The sequence below is a fragment of the Mesoplodon bidens genome (genome assembly GCF_964165515.1).
Source record: "Mesoplodon bidens genome assembly, chromosome: 1".
In the NCBI taxonomy this organism is placed as follows: domain Eukaryota; kingdom Metazoa; phylum Chordata; class Mammalia; order Artiodactyla; family Ziphiidae; genus Mesoplodon; species Mesoplodon bidens.
Window position 1 is genome coordinate 32,837,630 of NC_138176.1, and position 17,774 is coordinate 32,855,403.

At 44.9% G+C, this 17,774-nt stretch overlaps 1 protein-coding gene across 1 annotated transcript in view; it reads left to right on the forward strand.

Annotated features, from left to right (window-relative positions):
* Nucleotides 1–4,554: 4,554 nt before the first annotated feature.
* The window catches only part of BLNK (B cell linker), an 82,535-nt gene continuing 69,315 nt past the window's right edge, over nucleotides 4,555–17,774 (forward strand). The window contains exon 1 of the mRNA XM_081226273.1: nucleotides 4,555–4,748. Coding sequence (XP_081082399.1) covers nucleotides 4,702–4,748 — 47 coding nt within the window. The 5' untranslated portion in view covers nucleotides 4,555–4,701. The remainder of the gene's footprint in view (nucleotides 4,749–17,774) is intronic.

Sequence of the window (17,774 nt, forward strand, 5' to 3'; positions counted from 1 at the left end):
CATTCATACTTGGTTCTAGAAGAAAGGTACAACCTCTGAAATCCTTCTTGAGAGTCAGCAGTTGGGAACATGGCCTGGGAATGAGAGTGGGGGTGGATCTAGGTGCAGAGAAGAAGCAGGAGGCTGAGCAGTGATCCAGGTGAGGATCTAGGCTGGAGTGAGAACAGGGCGAGGGTGGAAATATTACAAAGGAGAGTCTTGCTCGCAGACCGGCTCTGAGGGCTGAAGGCAAGGGAGGAGGTGAAGATGAGACAAAGGCCAGGAGTTGTTTGTCCTGACAACAGGATATGGTAATGTTCTTACCAACCAAGGACTTGGACTGATACTTGGACGGTTTTCTTCTAAGCGATTCTCCTCGTAATACGGATACTGCACTCCAGGCCAATTTCATATACAGAATATTGAGTTTACTGAGCAGATGAAATAGGGAACTGATTCATCTCACAGAAAGTGAAGCCTCGAGCTTAAAAGAGCCTTTGCCGCTTTGTTCAAGTCACAGCTGTGTCGTCTCCTTCCTTCTTCCTCCCTTCCTGCCCCCTCCCCACAAAGGAGAACAGATAGACCACTAGCAGCATCTGCCTCAGTTCCTGTTCTCTCTTGGCCTTTCTCTGGCCTCATCTGCTATTTTTCTCCAGTGGTTTACCCAGGCTCCCTAACTTCCTCCCAAACCTTCCTCCATCTGGGACCTTAACTGGCACTGGCCAATTAACCAGGCCTGGGCCTGACCAACAGCAATTCCTGCTACTTTGGCCTTCATGTGTCAGAAAGCTGCCAGGGCCACTGTTCCTGCAGGACAGCTTCCCCACCCCCATCCCAAGAATGGGGGCCAGCACAGGGAAAAGAGAGTGAATGGTTTGAGGATTAAAGGGCCCTGGCTCAGGGATCAGGAAGAATGGGTGGCCTTAGGTAAGTGCCGTCACCTTTCTGAGGCTCAGACTTCACATCGTGAATGATAAGAGTACCCCCCTCATAGAGTTGTTGTGAGGCTGACCTTCCTGGGAGTAGGTTATGATTAGAACAATAGAAGCATACTGCTTAGTATCCATGCCACACTTCGCCTACTTCCTTTGGCAATTTGCCTAAACCAGCCCTGGCAGGGGAAGAGCCATGAGCAAGTGGGTGGCCGAGCAGAGAGGGTGAACCGTGGCTCACCTTCCAGTTTCAGTGAGGACTTGGACTACTTCCAAAGGTCTGTACACTGACACAACCACCTAGCCTCACTTTGGGAAACAATCTAGCACAGACCACCAAAGGCATCTCTTCTGGAAGCTGTGAGAGTGTTTCTGCTCACGGAATCCAATTTCTGTGCACATGGGCCAATGTCCAGATGCCAAGTCAGAAGGATTCTGAGTCCTTCTTGAATACCCTTTCTCATCCTCTAAAGATGAGAAGTTGAGGCCAGGGAGATTAAGTGATTCACCCAAGGTCTTGGTTAAGTTGGTGCCTTGATGTCAGGACAGGGCCCTCTGCTGAAGCACAGGTATCTCCTGTGATGGCAAAACCCTGTGATTGTCAGCTTAGACTATGGAAACAAGCTTGGGTTTGAATCCCAGCATTGACGAGTGGTATAACTTTGGGCCAGTTACTTAACCTCCATATGAATCTGTTTTTTTCACATGTATAATGAATGGTGTCGGGACTACCCTGGTGGTCCAGTGGTTAAGACTCCGCGCTCCCAACGCAGGGGGCCCGGGTTCCATCCCTGGTCAGGGAACTAGATCCCACATCCCACAACTAAGAGCCTGCATGCCACAACAATGATCCCGCGTGTCACAACTAAGACCCGGCACAGCCAAATAAATTAATTAATTAAAAGAAAAAAAATGAATGGTGTCATGGTACATGAACATAAAAGCATTGAAAAAGCATGCTTTTGTTGGTTGTCATTAACGGATGCAAGGAAAAGAACCTAACAGAAACCAGGGCTGGTCGGTCTCATCCCCAAACTCCAATATAATGTCTTCTTGTTCTCAAGCCTCATCATTTCACACAGCTAACTGGGACTTGGGCAGACTGTCCTGGCTTTGCCCCATAGCTTTAGACCAGATCTTATTTTATATATTTTTGTTAAATATTTAATATCTACAATAAGTACCTATATATCCACCACTCAACTTAAGAAATAGGACACTACCATTGCCTTTGAAGTCCTATGTGCCCCTTCACTCCAATCCCACTCCCTAGTTCCATTCACCTGAATTTTATATTTATCATTCCCTCCCTTGGTTTGACCATATATGTAAGTGTCTTAAATAATAAATTAGTTTTACATGTCTTTAACCTAAATATAACTGGAATCATGGTGTATGATCTTCTTTAACTTGCCTCTATTACTCAGGTTATTTTTGTTATTTATCCATACTGATCATTTGTATTCACTCATTTTCGCTATTGAATAGTACTCCACTGCATGAATATGCCACAATTAATTTATCTGTTTTCCTGTTGAGGGGCGATTGGGTTGTTCCAAGTGTTGTTTTCTATTAGAAATGGTGCTTCCATGACAATTCTTGCACATGACTTGGTGTACATGGTATATTTTTAGTGTTCTGACACAGTGCTATGTTATGTATGACCTCATGCTGGGTCATAGGTATGTATGTCATCACGTGTATTAGGTAATACCAAGCTGTTTCCAAAGTGGTTGTACCTAGTTATATTTTTATCAGCAGTGTACAGGAGTTCCACATTTTCTTTAAGGTTGGTATTATCCATTTTTCATTTGTTAATCTAGTAATTAATTAATTGTCATGTTCACTGTGCCGTGTAGTTCTTGACTGAGTGTTTATCATGGTATGTTGATTTCCATGTGCTGTGGAAACCATGTTGTGTGGTCTTATTCTTTTCACAAGTCATAGGCTAAAATTTGGTGTCCTCAGTTTCCATGTTTGCATTGACCAAGTAGTGGCAGCCTGGAACATCATGGCCATCACACTACGTACCACACGGGGTTAAATGTCCAGTCTGGAAAAGCAGACTGTCATTTTTATCATGTCAGACTAGACACAGTAAAAAGAAGAAAGACAAGTGGCTGTAAAAAGAAAAAGCAGAAGTGTAACCCTTGCCCTTGGTCTTTTTCTCTGGGGAAATAATAAGTTCGCAGCCCAGGTGCTGAACAGAGTTGTTGGTTGAGAGAAAAGTCAAGTAGCCGACAGGGTGCACTTTACAGTAATTTAGAAGGAACAAGCTGATTATTGCCCCGTTCAGTGGAGCTTGATTTTCCTGACCCTGATGACATTCTCCGTGCCTTCACTCTCCTGGTCTACTAGTTCCCTTCCGTTAAGACCTGTGAGGACCTGAGGGGCGAAGGTCTAGAACTCTTTCAAGATAAATTGCAAGAAAGTTGAGCTTCCTGTTTGGGGAAAATAAACAATTGGAAGAGCCAAGCACTTAACATTTTTCTCATGAAAGATGATCTTTCTTGCTGGCCTGGCCAGTTCAGGGGTTTGGCCAAGCAGAAGGGCCCCACCCTTCAATAGCCCTGTGGATTCTGCTCCTGACCATCTGGTTAAACTAGAAATTCAGAGAAGTACATGAATGTGAACAATCAAGATTTACCTGGAGAAATACAGAACCTCTGTACAAAGAAGAGGCACAGGAGGAAAGGAATCCATCTACTACGTCCATCTCTGCCATTGCCGCTGCTCCCTCTCACCTTCCTCCCCCTCCTCCTCCCCTCCTCACTGGCCCATCACTAGGTCTGGTGAGGGGATGAAGGTGAGCAGTGGACGAGGCCAGGAGGGGACAAAGGCAGTGAGGAGAGTGGCACCCTGCTTTTAAGGGGACTTCTGGATGGCCTGATGTCACAACTGTATTGTTGGGAGGTTGTTAAATTTGTTCTTAGCTGACCTTTGAGTACATCTTGATTTCGTTTGGAAGCATCTGGCTATCAGCACAACTCCTGACACCATCAACCTCATAAAGAGGCCATGCTGTACAATGGAGATCCTCTCCCCTTTTCCAGATCTCCTATCTGTCTCTATCCCTAATGACCTTGCCTAGAGAATTGTCTTCCCATTTTACACAGATCTTCAGGAAAACTGAATTCTAACTCTCAAAGTAAACTGTTACCACTGTGTCACTGTCAGCTTGATATTTATTTAAAAACATTTGGGGGAGAGGAGTGAGGAGAAACTATACAAAAATGCCATTTTCATATAACGATCCTTTAAGTGGAAAAGTTTATCCATGACTTTATGCAAATGAGCAGAAAGTCCCAAAGAGACTTTCGGATGGAATTGATCATTCTGCTTTTCCTTGAGCTCAGGAAGGGGACAGCATGACACCTGCTGAAAACAAGGACTATATGTGTTCAGGACAACAACAGGAAGTAGTGACCAGCCAGAAGCTTGCCCTGACCTGGTTATAAATCTGGTTACAGAAGAAAGCAGCTGGAAAGCAATTTGCATGTCCAATAAGTTTCACTATTAAAGTTTACACAACGTGGAGTAACCAGTCAAGCTGGCTGGCTACCCAGATCACATGACTATGTAGAAACATGAAACTTGACTACGTGCTCAAGCAAGTTTTACTTCTCCCTCGTGCAGGGGTGTCTGCCAGCAGCCTGCACTCTCAGAAATCAGACTCAAGTGACTAGGACCCTTGAGATCAAAGGCTTACCATGCTACTCCCCAGGACAGCCAGGGACTGCTGACGTGACCACTGGACAGTGATCTGTGGTTCGTATAGTTACCAAAAAGAATGGATAAGCTTAATAAAATAACTGTCCCCGCCAGTCAGAAGTTGAGGTAAGATTTTCTCCATCCAATACTTTTCCTCCTTCTTCTCCTTTTTTTTTTTTTTTTCAATGATCTTACTGCATCTCAGAAATACTGAAATCCTGGAATACTTTGCTAGCTGTAAGACAGTGGGGCGTCAGTTGCTATAGGGAAGGGGACTTGCATTTTTAAAGATATTTATAGGAACAAGTGAGCTTATTCTAGCTGGCTTTGCCAGTGATGGATTGAAGTGTAAAGCTTTGAAGAGAAAATAAAAAAGAAAAGCCAAGGGCTTAGATTCTAACAATGGTCAGCTTGGAGAGTCTGAACACAGCAAGTTTTTCTAAAAAAAAGTTTGGTCTAATCTGAGTACTAAAATATTTCATTGTGGATTACTATTTAATGTTAAAGATTGTTGTAATAATTTGTATTTGTTGTAATTTTACTATTTCATTTATTTTGTGGCTGTATGTCACAAGTGTTTTGGGGAGATTAGATCTGTTTTTCCAGTGTCTTCATGTCAGTGTAACAATTATCTATAAAAAGCCACTTAGAAAGAATAAAGAAACCAGAAGTGGCCCAAGGGGAAAGAATCAAGAAACTCCTCTGACCTATAGAAGAAAAGACTTCCCAAATTTTTATTTTGAAGATTTTCTTTTTGTCTCATTGTGACAACATCATGGCTTTTTGAGACTGGAACTTTTAAGTGTTCAATGAGTGTTTTATATTTCAGCTACCACTTGAACTTCAGTTTTTCACAGGGTGATGTGACACGTGTAGCAAGGAAGTTATCACAAATGATAAGGAGCTAGAGAATCGGAGCTTTTGAGACAGAATTTAAGAGAAATTAGTCTGGGAATGGCAGAGGGACAGCACTTCGCAGTTAGAATAGGGATCATATACCTGGTAGGCACTTGGTAAATGATAGTTTGAAACGAACTGCTGGTCTGGAATCAAGAGGCAGCATGGCGGCGGTCAGCCCTTTCAAGGGTGTGTTGATAAGCAGACAAAAAGCTTCCTCAGTCTTGCCCTTGGTCTCACGTTGCTACACCGTCATGGGAGGGGGGTAGGTAAAACAGTGCAAGTAGTAAGCGACCCAATGAGTATAAGAAGTGAATTGGAGTAGCTGGAGAGGTTTTAACAGAGAAGACACTTCAAGTGCTAAGCTTTGTCAAAGTAAATGAACAAACAAAATCAAATAAAAACGAACATGTAGATGTTGAGAATGGAGTCGTGGTTACCAGAAGTGAAGAGGCAGGGGGCGGAGGGTGAAATGGGTAAAGGAGGTCAAGTGTATGGTGATGGATGGAAACTAGATTTTTGGTGGTGAGCACACTATGGTACATATGGAAGTAGAAATATAATGTTGTAAAAAGTGAAATGTACATAATGTTATAAACCAATGTTACCTCAATAAAAAAATAAATAAAGAGCTAGGCTTTGAGAGGCAGGTAAGATAAAAGAAGTTGGAGAATTGGAGGGAAAGCCTGATGTGCTGGGAGGGAGGAAAGACAGAAGCTGGCGCTGGGAGCTGGACTTGACTAGGTCCATTTGTAGGATGATGAGGAGAGTCTTCTGCCCAACAGAGGCTGTAGAATAGGCCCGTGGGACCAGAAGGTCCTCAAAAGGTTGGATGCGTAGGGTGGGGCCAGATCACAAAGGACAGTGAGGGCTCTAACCACAGAGGGCTGGAGAATGGTTTATACAGTTACAGATGTCATGCCAATGGGCTTAAGGGAGGTTGGCAGGATGGACCGGAGTGGGCAGAACCTGGAGGCAGGGATGCTCAGTAGGAGGGGCGGTTAAGTAACCCAGGCCTCTAGTGCTGCAGGCCTGGACTTGGGGCAGAGCAGTGAAAAGGGAGAGGGAAGGAAAGACATGCCAAAGAATCTAACAAGGCATGGATATTACGGTTTCTCTCAAATGAGCAAGAGGGTTTAGAAGGTCCTTTTCAGAGATATTCCATAACCTAGGCCTATACTAAGTCTTAGAACCTCTTTCAGGATATCCAGATGGGAATTTAAATAAAGAGAGGCAATAGAACCTAAATCACTTCATGATCCTTCCCTTGGGGACAAAGTCCAGCTTTGTCACAGAGCAGTCGATAGACAACATACAACACTAGATTAGAGGGTAGAAAACCAAAACCGTATTGTGGATAATCATATACTACATTCATCTGCTCAGGCAAAAGTAACTTTTTTTTTCTACTTGGTTACTGAGTTGTTTTTACAGAATTGGCTTGTTTTGATAAAATGTGCACTGTCGATGTGGAACTTTTCAAAGAAATGAAATTGTAAACCTAATGAACTTGAAGCACCATTTTAAATCTTTTCTGTAACTAGATGGGATGGCGAGGAATAGGTCAATGAATACTTGATTCCTGTGGTTTGTATCCTCTGTCCTGACAGGTTATCACCAATTCAGAATGTTGCCGACTGTGCAATTATTTGGCATCAGATGACAGTATAAGTGAAGAGCCGTGTTCATACTCTTAGGTTTATCAAAGTTTATATGATAATTTGCTTAAATTCTTAGCCAGAAAAAATGGAGAGATAGTGAGTGTCCATCAAGGGGGAGTAAAAGGGAAGACCCTGATCTAGGGGGTATATTCCCAGGGCTGGAAAGAGACTAGAGGCAGAAGGAGTGACCAGGAGGGAGGGAAAGTAGAGTCAGCTAAGGAAAAGAGGGCAGGCATGATTAGAAAAAAAAAAAAAAAAAAGATTCTCAAAATGAAGGAGAAAGAGAAGGTTCCAGATGGACCTTCCTAGATGGACAGCTGGGGATGAGTAGTCAGCCTGAGAGTTTCTACTGCAGAGGAATTGAGAAAGGCGAAGTGGCTAAGTTGTATGTGACCACAGAAATGTGTGAGCACAGATTCTTGCTTTTTTTCTCCCCTTGGGGCACTACATGAAGTCGGTTTCTCTGTTAATGGGAATTCAAAACCTCTCAGGATCTTTTAGTTGATTCTTTGCCATGATTTCCCCTGGATTTTATACGGTAATGATATCATCAGAAACGCAGCTCAGACCTGGGGTCTCAATCCTTCCACAGTAAGTATTCCTATTCATAAAAATATTACACTTCTAGGTAAACGTTTCAACATTTACAGTCCTGAATCACAATGACTATATTCCTTTCAAGTTAGTGAAACTAGTTTGTAAAGGAAATTTTACGTTTTTATATTTTTAATAACCTCCCAGATGACTCATCGTCTGTGAGTGTGTATTTTTCTTTGTAGCTCCCACAAACACATACTCACTTATTTTTACAAATGGAAAAAGTCTTTGACACAGGTGTGGTCAAGCCAAGTCTCCCTAATCCTTATATTATTGGTTGTAGAGTATGGCATTTTTCAGTCAAACTAACATATGTGTGAGTTTAGGAAAGTTTATACTTAAATTCCCTGGTCCTAGTTACTTCAGCTGAAAAGATAGAGATAATAACAGCACTGATCCCACAGGGCTGTTGTAAGTATTAGATTGGCACATAGTAATTATTGGATTGAAAAATGGTGGTTATTTAATATCTTATTGTTATTCTTCTTAATTCTATAGGTGTGCAATTGATTTTCCGAACAGAAACATAGTACTATACGTTGATCCTTGATAAATTTCATGTCAGTTTCAGTTCTTGTTTTTAGCTATTTTGTCTATTTTACCTTTTGTTTCTGACATCTGTGGCATTTAGCTTTGCATGGACTGTGAGGTAACAAACATCCCTTCTCTGCCCTAATCTAAGTGACTAATAAGCTATTGAGCATGACAGAGCCCTGCCATGGGTGTCTGGGTCTCACGGCCAGGGTTCTCACTTGGAGATCCTATTTGACAGATCCTGGGACATGATTTTTCTTCCCAGGTCTTGGAATCCTCAACTGGCATTTCCAGTTACTTGACTTTTCAAGTTCAATTCTTCAGAAACAAATTTATCTTCTTTTCACCTTTCTGCCACTGGATCCCTCTCTGGTCCTCCCTGTTTCTGTCAATGGTGTCATCATCAACTCTAAGTCTGATGCATCCTTTCCTCTGTACCTCCACTCACCTAACACAACCTCTAGTCTTTCTTTCATGATGCTTCCATATATGCCCGTTTCTTTCTTCTTCTACCACACCATCCTGGTTAGGTTCGCATCACCCTGTATCCCCCAGCTACAAAATGAGGAGTTTGTATCTGACAATTCTCAAAGTCCCTCTCAGCTCTGATGCTGTGTGATCCTTTAGCCATGAAGACCACGCTTGAAATGGTACATCCTCTAAGGCTACCATTTCATCCCACGACCCTCAGGAAATATTTCCTGATGGAATTATCAACTTGTTTGAGATAGTTTTCCAAATATTTTCAAACTCTTTTCTTACTAAGTTTTTGAAAACTGCCCCACTCAGAACACTGGGAGCAGAGAATTCATCTAGACAGCATCCAGATGCATCATCTGGAAGGTAGCTATGATGTATTTAGAAAGACAAAGCAATTGGTACCCAAAAGGGCAGGATTCCAATTGCCAATTACTAGCTATGGGTCCTGATGAAGTCACTTAACTTCTCTAAGCCTCAGTTTCCTCAACTGTCCGATAAAACTAGAGATGCCTTCCTCACAGGCTTGTTGTGAAGACATGGGCTGAAGTGCCAGAATATTTGTCACATGGTCAGTATAACAAGTAAATAAAAAGTAAACACATCAATCAGTACTTTAACCCACCCTTCATGAGTGACCATTTGTTATCTCTCTTCCTACCCATGGTAGAAGATCCAACCCCCTTTAACTGGAGGGCAAGCAGAGCAGGAAGCTGCCCAGAGGCTCACGGTGGGTGGATAGAGCACATCCTGAATACAAGTGTGTCTCGGGCATCTCTCTTCTCATTCTTTTATAAGTTTAGATCAGAGGCCAGTGCTGAGGTGGGAGGGCAAGAGGAGGCACAGCATCTAATGGTAGAGATGAGATAGACTTCCCAGGAAGTATGGTTTCCTATTCTCCTCACACTGCCTACCTGCCTTATGTCAGCTGAGAAGCTGCTCAACTAGGCTATATTGTGTTGCACCAATGGATGCAATTCTCAGACAAGTTCTCTGTCTTCTCATGGGCAAGCTACATGGGAGCCACTTTAGAAATTTGCTTAGTGTTTGTGGATTTCAGGATCATCACCTAGGAAAACTCAAGGCACTCTTTCTCATCCACTCTGGGCATGGGTCTGCCAGGAAAATGCTAAACCCGAGTCCACATATTCAAGGCACCCTCTCTTCTGGATCCAATAATCACCTGAACAATATGTGCTGTGGCTGAACAATTCCTCCCTCTTCGTGCAACCTGTCCCCAAAGTGGCTATGATACAGTTAATTCGGTTTCCAAGAGCTGAACCACAATTACATTCTAGCCCTGCCTCTTACAGCACTGGATGGGAGGAGATTGGGCTGGTACCAAATGCTTTAGGCACACATTTACAATCTCTTGGTTTTCCCCCACAGATGATTAACCGCATCTGTTCTGTGGAGAATTTACTTGTTTGGTGCATTTTCAAAGAGGATCTTACTATTGCCCTCATGCAATGGCATGAAGGAATCTAGGCTTGTTAAAGAAAACATGAATAAGAAAAAAAAAATAAATTAAATAATAGCTTGTTATAGAGATATTGAAACACTGGATGGCTTTCTTTGGCTTTTTAATAAACCCCATAGAAATTATCTTCTTCGGCCTTCCCCCAAGACATAGCTGCATCATTTAGATCAGTGGTTCTACACCAGGGACAATTTTGCCCTCCAGGGGACATTTGACTATCCCACTTGGGGAGGGGGTGCTGCTCGCACCTTGTAGGTAGATGCCGGGGTGCTGCTAAACATCCTGAACTGTGCAGAGCAATCCTTACAGCAAAGTATTATCTGGCCCAAAATGTCAATAGTGCTGCAGTTGGGAAGCCCTGATCCAGACCAAGTGGAATGAATTCTGTGTAGAACAAGAAGCACAGATTCACTTGTATGTGCTTCTAGCGACAGTATGTATTTATAATACATATATTTGCAATTGATGTGGCCTCTGCTTGTTGGACTGATTTTCCTCTGTCTGGGATGATTTGGGTCAGGGGTTGCCAAGGGGAAAGTTCAGAAGTGCTTGAGCCTATATTTCAATGAGCTATTTTTGAAAAAAGAATTTTTAGTGTCAAACAAAACTAGATTCCAGGAACTCCATGCACCACTGAAGCATAAGTTGCTCTCTCCTGGGTAGAGAAATGAGAGCAGGAAAAGAGTTCCAGACATCAGGTCCCCTTAGGACAGTATGTTTCTACCTCTCTAAGTAGACTGGGCAACTTGAGTGGACACCACTAGAGTTAGGATAAAAAGTCAGTCCGACTCTGATTCTGTAGTTAGCGGTCACAGGCGCTGCCGCTGCCTCCCCATCAGACACGTTGTGTTTCTTGCTTTGTGATTTGGATCTGTGAGGTACCCTTAAATCTCACTGACCTGGGACCATTCTGCTTCTTTAAGGTGACCCTGCATCTCTCTATTTGCTCCCTTAGGTGTTGATGTCTAAGCTCTCAGAAACAGCCTTAGTTTTCTCATTCTACGTACCTGCTCAGCTTCCTAAGCCTCCAGAGACCAAGCACACAATTAGAGGTTAAGAGGATGGTGGCGCAGTGGTTGGGAGTCCACCTGCCGATGCAGGGGACGCGGGTTCGTGCCTGAGTCCGGGAGGATCCCGCATGCCACGGAGCAGCTGGGCCCGTGAGCCATGGCTGCTGGGCCTGCGCGTCCGGAGCCTGTGCTCCGCAGTGGGGGTGGCCACAGCAGCAGTGAGAGGCCCGCGTGCTGCCAAAAAAAAAAAAAAAAAAAAAAAGGATGGCACACCTGTTGCTCCAGAAATGGGCCCCCCCCCGCAGATTGGGTGGAATGCCAGCCCCCATCCAAGTCCTGCCTCCACATCAAGGGAGCCGTGAACCCTGAAGCGTGCTCCAGCTAACTGTCCGCTAGGTCCCACTGACCTCAAGGCTCCCCAGCACGCTGTAGCAAAGCAGCTTTTGTGCCAGGCTCTGATGTGGGAGCACAGGTCCCCTGGTCTGTGGTGGAAACCCTCCCTCAGAGAAGCACACCTCCTGCTGTGGGCTGAGCCTCTTGCTGGCTCATGTGCTCCCATCCCCAGTTCTGCGTCCCTCAGTGGGCAAGCTTGTCTTCCTTCCCACGCCTGTAGCTTGCTCCACAGCTGAGGACTGTCTGCTCCCAACAACTCCTCCCTCCAGCTCCTCCTTGTTTGACCCACCTTCTCCTACCTGTCCTGTCTCACCTCCCTTCTGAAAGGTCATCCATCAGCAGCTATTTCTGCAGGCTGATTTTCCATTCAGGTGTTTTCACAACCCTTTTACGGCATCATGGTCTAGGCCCCCAAACAGGCCGTAGTCCCTCAGTCCAGCATGGCTTGTTTCAATGCTCATTTCCACAGCAAGGCACGGAAGCCAGATTAAGGGATGTATTGCATGTCCTTGATGAGCGGTGCTTCCCTGTTGGCCACTTTCCTGAGAAAGGAGCTCGTTATCCCAGGGGCGTCTCTGCCTCCCAGCAGGCTAGCTGGGGGCCCCAGATCTCCTCCAGATTTCAACCCTCCCTACGGTGTAGGGAATACACAGCAGAGGCCACTGAGTTTCCTGGGCCTGTGCTGTGCAGTCTCACAGGACCCCATGCTTGGTTTAATGTCTGCTGTTGCAGTCTTAAGACCCTCAATAATTTTGAACTAGAAGCCCTGCATTTTCATTTTACACTGGGCCCCAGAAATTAGGTAGCCAGTGCTGGCCACAAGTTCCGTGAGCCCCCTCGGCTGAGCCTGCTCCCCCTGCAATGTGTCAGGACACAAACATCAGTGGAGAAGCCTCCTCCTTTCCCCTCCCCAGCCCCCCAAATCAGAAAGGTTTACTGGGCAATAAGATGGAGAGGCCATCTCTCTAGTCCCTCAGGTAAGAGGCCCAGAGAGGTGAAGTCACTTATCCGAGCTCACGCCAGAAAGGCCTAGTCTAGAGCTACACCTCCTTGTTTGCCTAGGAGGAGGGAGGAACAGCAGGCCACGCCTTCCTTTTTTTTTTTTTTCCTGTGTTATTTACTGGCCAGTAAAACATTCTAGCTTAGTCTGTGTTCTATATTTTTCCTAGACTTTTTTTTTTTTTAACTAAAAAGCGGCTAATTTACTAGTCAGAAGCCCCAGTGAGGCCCTACAGAATATTATTGTCAGTATTTCATGCTATTACATGTTTCCAGGTCCAAACTTGAATTTCACACTGACTCAGTCATGTTTGGTACCCTACTGAGACTATATATTTTTCAAAGAATGCTCCCACAATTGTTCATGTAATCTGAGAGTGAGTTATAATTAAAAAGAGCAGAGTTGGTCTTATGTGTAGACTAAGCATACAGGACCATGTTGTATAATTTAAGAGGTGCCCCAGAAAGGTGTTTTTTGCTGAACTTTGGAATCAGGCAGACCTAGGTTTGAATACTTGCTCCCTTGCTCTTGGTCTTTGAGAAAGTTACTTAGTCCTTTTTAGCCTCAGCTTTTCACCTCGAAAATGGGAATAATAATATATAATATAATAGGGGTGTTGTAACAGTAAACATATTAAATAGAGAGTAAAAGTTCAGTCAGCGTCCCCTCCCCACAAATCCCTCCTGGCCTGGGCTCTCCTGTTGCCCCAGTTGTGTGATTAGAGAGACTTCCTCCTGGGATAAGGCGTGTCTCAGAGTCCTGGTTCAAACTTAAACATCACTATGTGTAATAGGTTAAGGCATTAAGCCCTTAGCCATCACTAACACCCAAGTGGGAACCTAACAGCTCAGACTGTGGGGACAGAGAGCTGTGCTCTTCTGTCTCCCACACAGAGGTGACTCAATCTATGGTTGTTAGTTGAAAGAAGGGGACATTGTTCAGGAAAGTGGTGATAAGGAGGAAAAGGTCAGAGGAGGGAGACCACACCTAAGTAAAGGGAGTTCCCAGCGGGGAGGCTGTGACTGAGGTTGCTTGGACCAGAGGATTAGAGTTGAGCTCAAAGGTAGAAAGAAATGCCCTCCCCCATTGACTATGTTGTTGCTGTTTACTTTACAACTTTACTTGGTTCAAAGTGCAAAAAACTGCAGGGTGAAGAGTACCTTTTAAGCATGTTTAACATATTAATGACCATACTTAATCCTGGACAGGAAGGAAACAGTCATTTTAGTGCAAATAACTACAGTAGAATCAAATACAAACATGAGAAATAAACTTTCAAAAAGGAAAATGGCAAATGTAACACCACATCACTGGAAAACTGGACCCTCTACGTATATGTAACTATTTTGCCTTTTGAATTGTCTTTACAGCCTGTTCAGGGACAAAGTCTGCTTTTTTTTTTTTTTTTTTTTTTTTTTTTTGCGGCATGTGGGCCTCTCACTGTTGTGGCCTCTCCCGTTGCGGAGCACAGGCTCCGGACGCACAGGCTCAACGGCCCTGGCTCACGGGCCCAGCCGCTCCGCGGCGTGTGGGATCTTCCCAGACCGGGGCACGAACCCGTGTCCCCTGCATCGGCAGGCGGACTCTCAACCACTGCGCCACCAGGGAAGCCCCAAAGTCTGCTTTTTACAACTGAAAACCTTTTGATTTCATGTCATCACCACATTTACAGATTATCACAGTTGCCCAGCCAATCCCAGATGACTGGTCAAATTCACCTGATGAATGCTGAAAACAACTCTTAACATGACTAAAACAGAAGTTATTCATGTGCCTCAAAAGTAAATTGGAAAAAAAAATCTGCTTTAAAATTGCTAATGACTACTTGGGGTGATGAACTGTTCTGCAACTAGTTAGTGGTGGTGATTGCACAGCACTGTGAATTTACTAAATGCCACTGAGTTGAACACTTTGAAATGATGGAATGATGAATTTTTGATAATGAAATTATTTTCCATATTTACCATAAAATATTATGAGGATCCATGATCATATTTTTGTTTGACCAATTAGATACTGTATCAAAGCTGGGTTTTTTTTTTTTTTTTAATGTATTAACTGGGGAATTCCCTGGCGGTCCAGTGTTTAGGACTCAGGGATTTCTCTGCCGTGCGCCCGGGTTAGGTCCCTGGTTGGAGAACTAAGATCTCGCGAGCCGCGCGGTGCGCCCAAAAAAATAAAAAATGTATTATCGATAAATGTTTCTGGATAGTAAACAGTTTAGTTAAGAATGTCAATGCTTCCTTCCACTTCAATCCCTACATGTGATATTCCCCAATATCTTTTTTTCACTAAGATCCCAAAGAAATGAGCTTGAGTCAAATTTTCTTCAATGTATCGGCAATACCATTCTACAAAATCTCTCTTTACTCCGTGAAAATATCTTTGCTTTTAGCTATAGAAATGAATGACCAGACAAGTGGGTGTACCATGTAGACACAGCCAAGGCTCATTTTTTTCCACATTAAGGCTACTTTTTTAAAGAACACGCTCAAATTCTTAAAACATATTCCTTTTCTAGAATTACATAGGATTATATTTTCAGAATTTTATGAAAATGATTAGAGTTACTTATTTATCCTTGAGCCTTACAAACTTGAGAATCATCAGTTTCACACAATAATTTCCATGCTGTTAGAGGAAAGACTGTAAACATCACAAAATTCCTGCTACCAGCACCTAGTTAGAACAAGAAGCAAACCAGAGTCCAGGGACTTCCCTGGTGGCACAGTGGATAAGAATCCGCCTGCCAATGCAGGGGACATGGGTTCAAGCCCTGGTCCGGGAAGATCCCACATGCCGCGGAGCAACTAAGCCCGTGCACCACAACTACTGAGCCTGCGGGCCACAACTACTGAAGCCCGCGCGCCTAGAGCCTGTGCTCCGCAACAAAAGAAGCCACCGCAGTGAGAAACCCACACACCGCAGCGAAGAGTAGGCCCCACTCTCAGCAACTAGAGGAAGCCCGTGCACAGCAACGAAGACCCAAAGCAGCCAAAAATGAATAAATTTATATTAAAAAAAAAAAGGTTTAGGGCCTCCCTGGTGGCGCAGTGGTTGAGAGTCCGCCTGCCGATGCAGGGGATACGGGTTCGTGCCCCGGTCTGGGAGGATCCCATATGCCGCGGAGCGGCTGGGCCCGTGAGCCATGGCCGCTGGGCCTGCGCGTCCGGAGCCTGTGCTCCGCAACGGGAGAGGCCACAACAGTGAGAGGCCCGCATACCGCAAAAAGAAAAAAAAAAAAAAAAGGTTTAAAAAAAAATCAGAGCCCAGTACAGGATTAAATAACAGGACCTCTGGGGGCTCTTCCAAACCCATGAGCCTCCCTTAACGTTTTTGCTTTTCACAACCTGCTTTCACATGTTTTAGGAAGAAGCTTCCCTCCATCCCAGCCCCTCCCTGCTGTGTGGGTGAGTGAGAGCAAGCACCAGCAAGAGGAAGGAAAGCGCTGCATCCCTACAGACCCCTAAACTCGGGCAGGGGGAGAGCCTGACAACTTCTGCTGTCATATCAAGGGGCAAATCCTCTAAGAACTGTTTACAGCGAGCATCACCTAGTTTCCTGCCATCTCATCAGTGTCAGAGCAGTGTGGCCCAAGCCTAACTGCCTCTGATAGGGTAGAGTGTGCCACGAGGCTGTTGGAAAGGAGTCAGGGTATTAGTAGGATCATCCTTGGTCCTGGTTATGCCAAGTCAGCCCAAGTTCGGTCTGCTTATAACCGAGATCAGCAGTCTAGATATGCCAAAGACTACCACAAAGTATTTGCAGATCTCGGTGGGAAAAAAAAGAAGGAAATGCTGGAGCGTCTGCAGAAACTTGAAAATTACTTTCTCTGGTTAATAGGTGGTTAGTAAGACAACCCAGGCCACGAGGTGCTCACGTGTAAGGTGCACACATGCCCCTACTCCAGGACTCTTAGGTGGCCTTTCTGACTAGGGTGATAAGAAGGGTACACGGGGATAGCTACCCAGGTCTCCTTGCAGCTGAGCTCAGCCACTCTGCTTGTGAGCCTGCTCTGGACCCAGAGGGCCCCTGCCACATTCCTTCCTGCCGCCTGCGTGCACTGCCCTCTCTTTCCGCCTTTTCCTGCCATCTCTCCCTTCCTCTTTCTTCTCTGCCCCTCCCTAAAGACTGAACCAGGCCCCTAAGAGACCATGCAACCATCTAGCAACAGGTCTGACCTTGGGGACTAGTGGCAGGGCAGTGGGGGCACATGTGTCCCCGGTAAAAACCACTTGGCTGGTAGAGGGATTGGATGCCTTCTCCAGGGACGGAGAGGAAGGTGCCCAAAGAGGCACGTGGTGAAGCTGGTCATCCACCCTGGCAAGGGGCCCAAGCTGAGACAGGTCAGCACGTGTCATCCAGGGGTGGTCGAGAGCACGGGTTCTGGAGTCAGACGGCCCGATTTTGAATCCCAGCTCTGTTGTTTATTACATGTAGGACCTGGGGCAGATTACTTCTCTGGGCAAATCTTTTCTCACTATAAAAATTAGGCTAATCACCACAATGTGAATATACAATGTGTATGTGAATACACTACTGACTGGACACTTAAAATTGGTTACGGTCATAAATTTAATGTTATGTGGTTATTTTTGATCACACTTTAAAAAATAATAATAAGACCTACCTCACACGGTTGTGAGGGTTAAATGAGACAAGCACGCGAAGTACCTGGCACATAACACATGCTCGGTGAGTGCTGGCGTTCACTGTTGTCACCATTGATTATCCAACTGACCACTAGCCTGGCTCACTGGGCTTGGACTATAACCATGGCTCTGGGCTATGGTATGAGAAGTTGGAAGGCACATCCCTGCCATGGAAAAGCTGGTGCTCTAGATGGAGACTCGGACCATGTGTGGAAAGGGAAGGGGCAGGGTGTGGGGGAAAGAGCTGGGGGAATCCTCAGTAATTGATCTTGGCGCAATGGGAAAATGTCTCTGGAATTTAGTGTCCTCCCTTCCAGGAGGAGGCTGACCCAGGATATTCCTAAAGTCTCTCTCACCACCAAACTTCTGGGACTACCTTGATGACAGGCAAAACTAGGAGCTGGAATTTCAGAGCTGCGTGGTCTGACACCAGCCCGGTGACCTCCTGGGC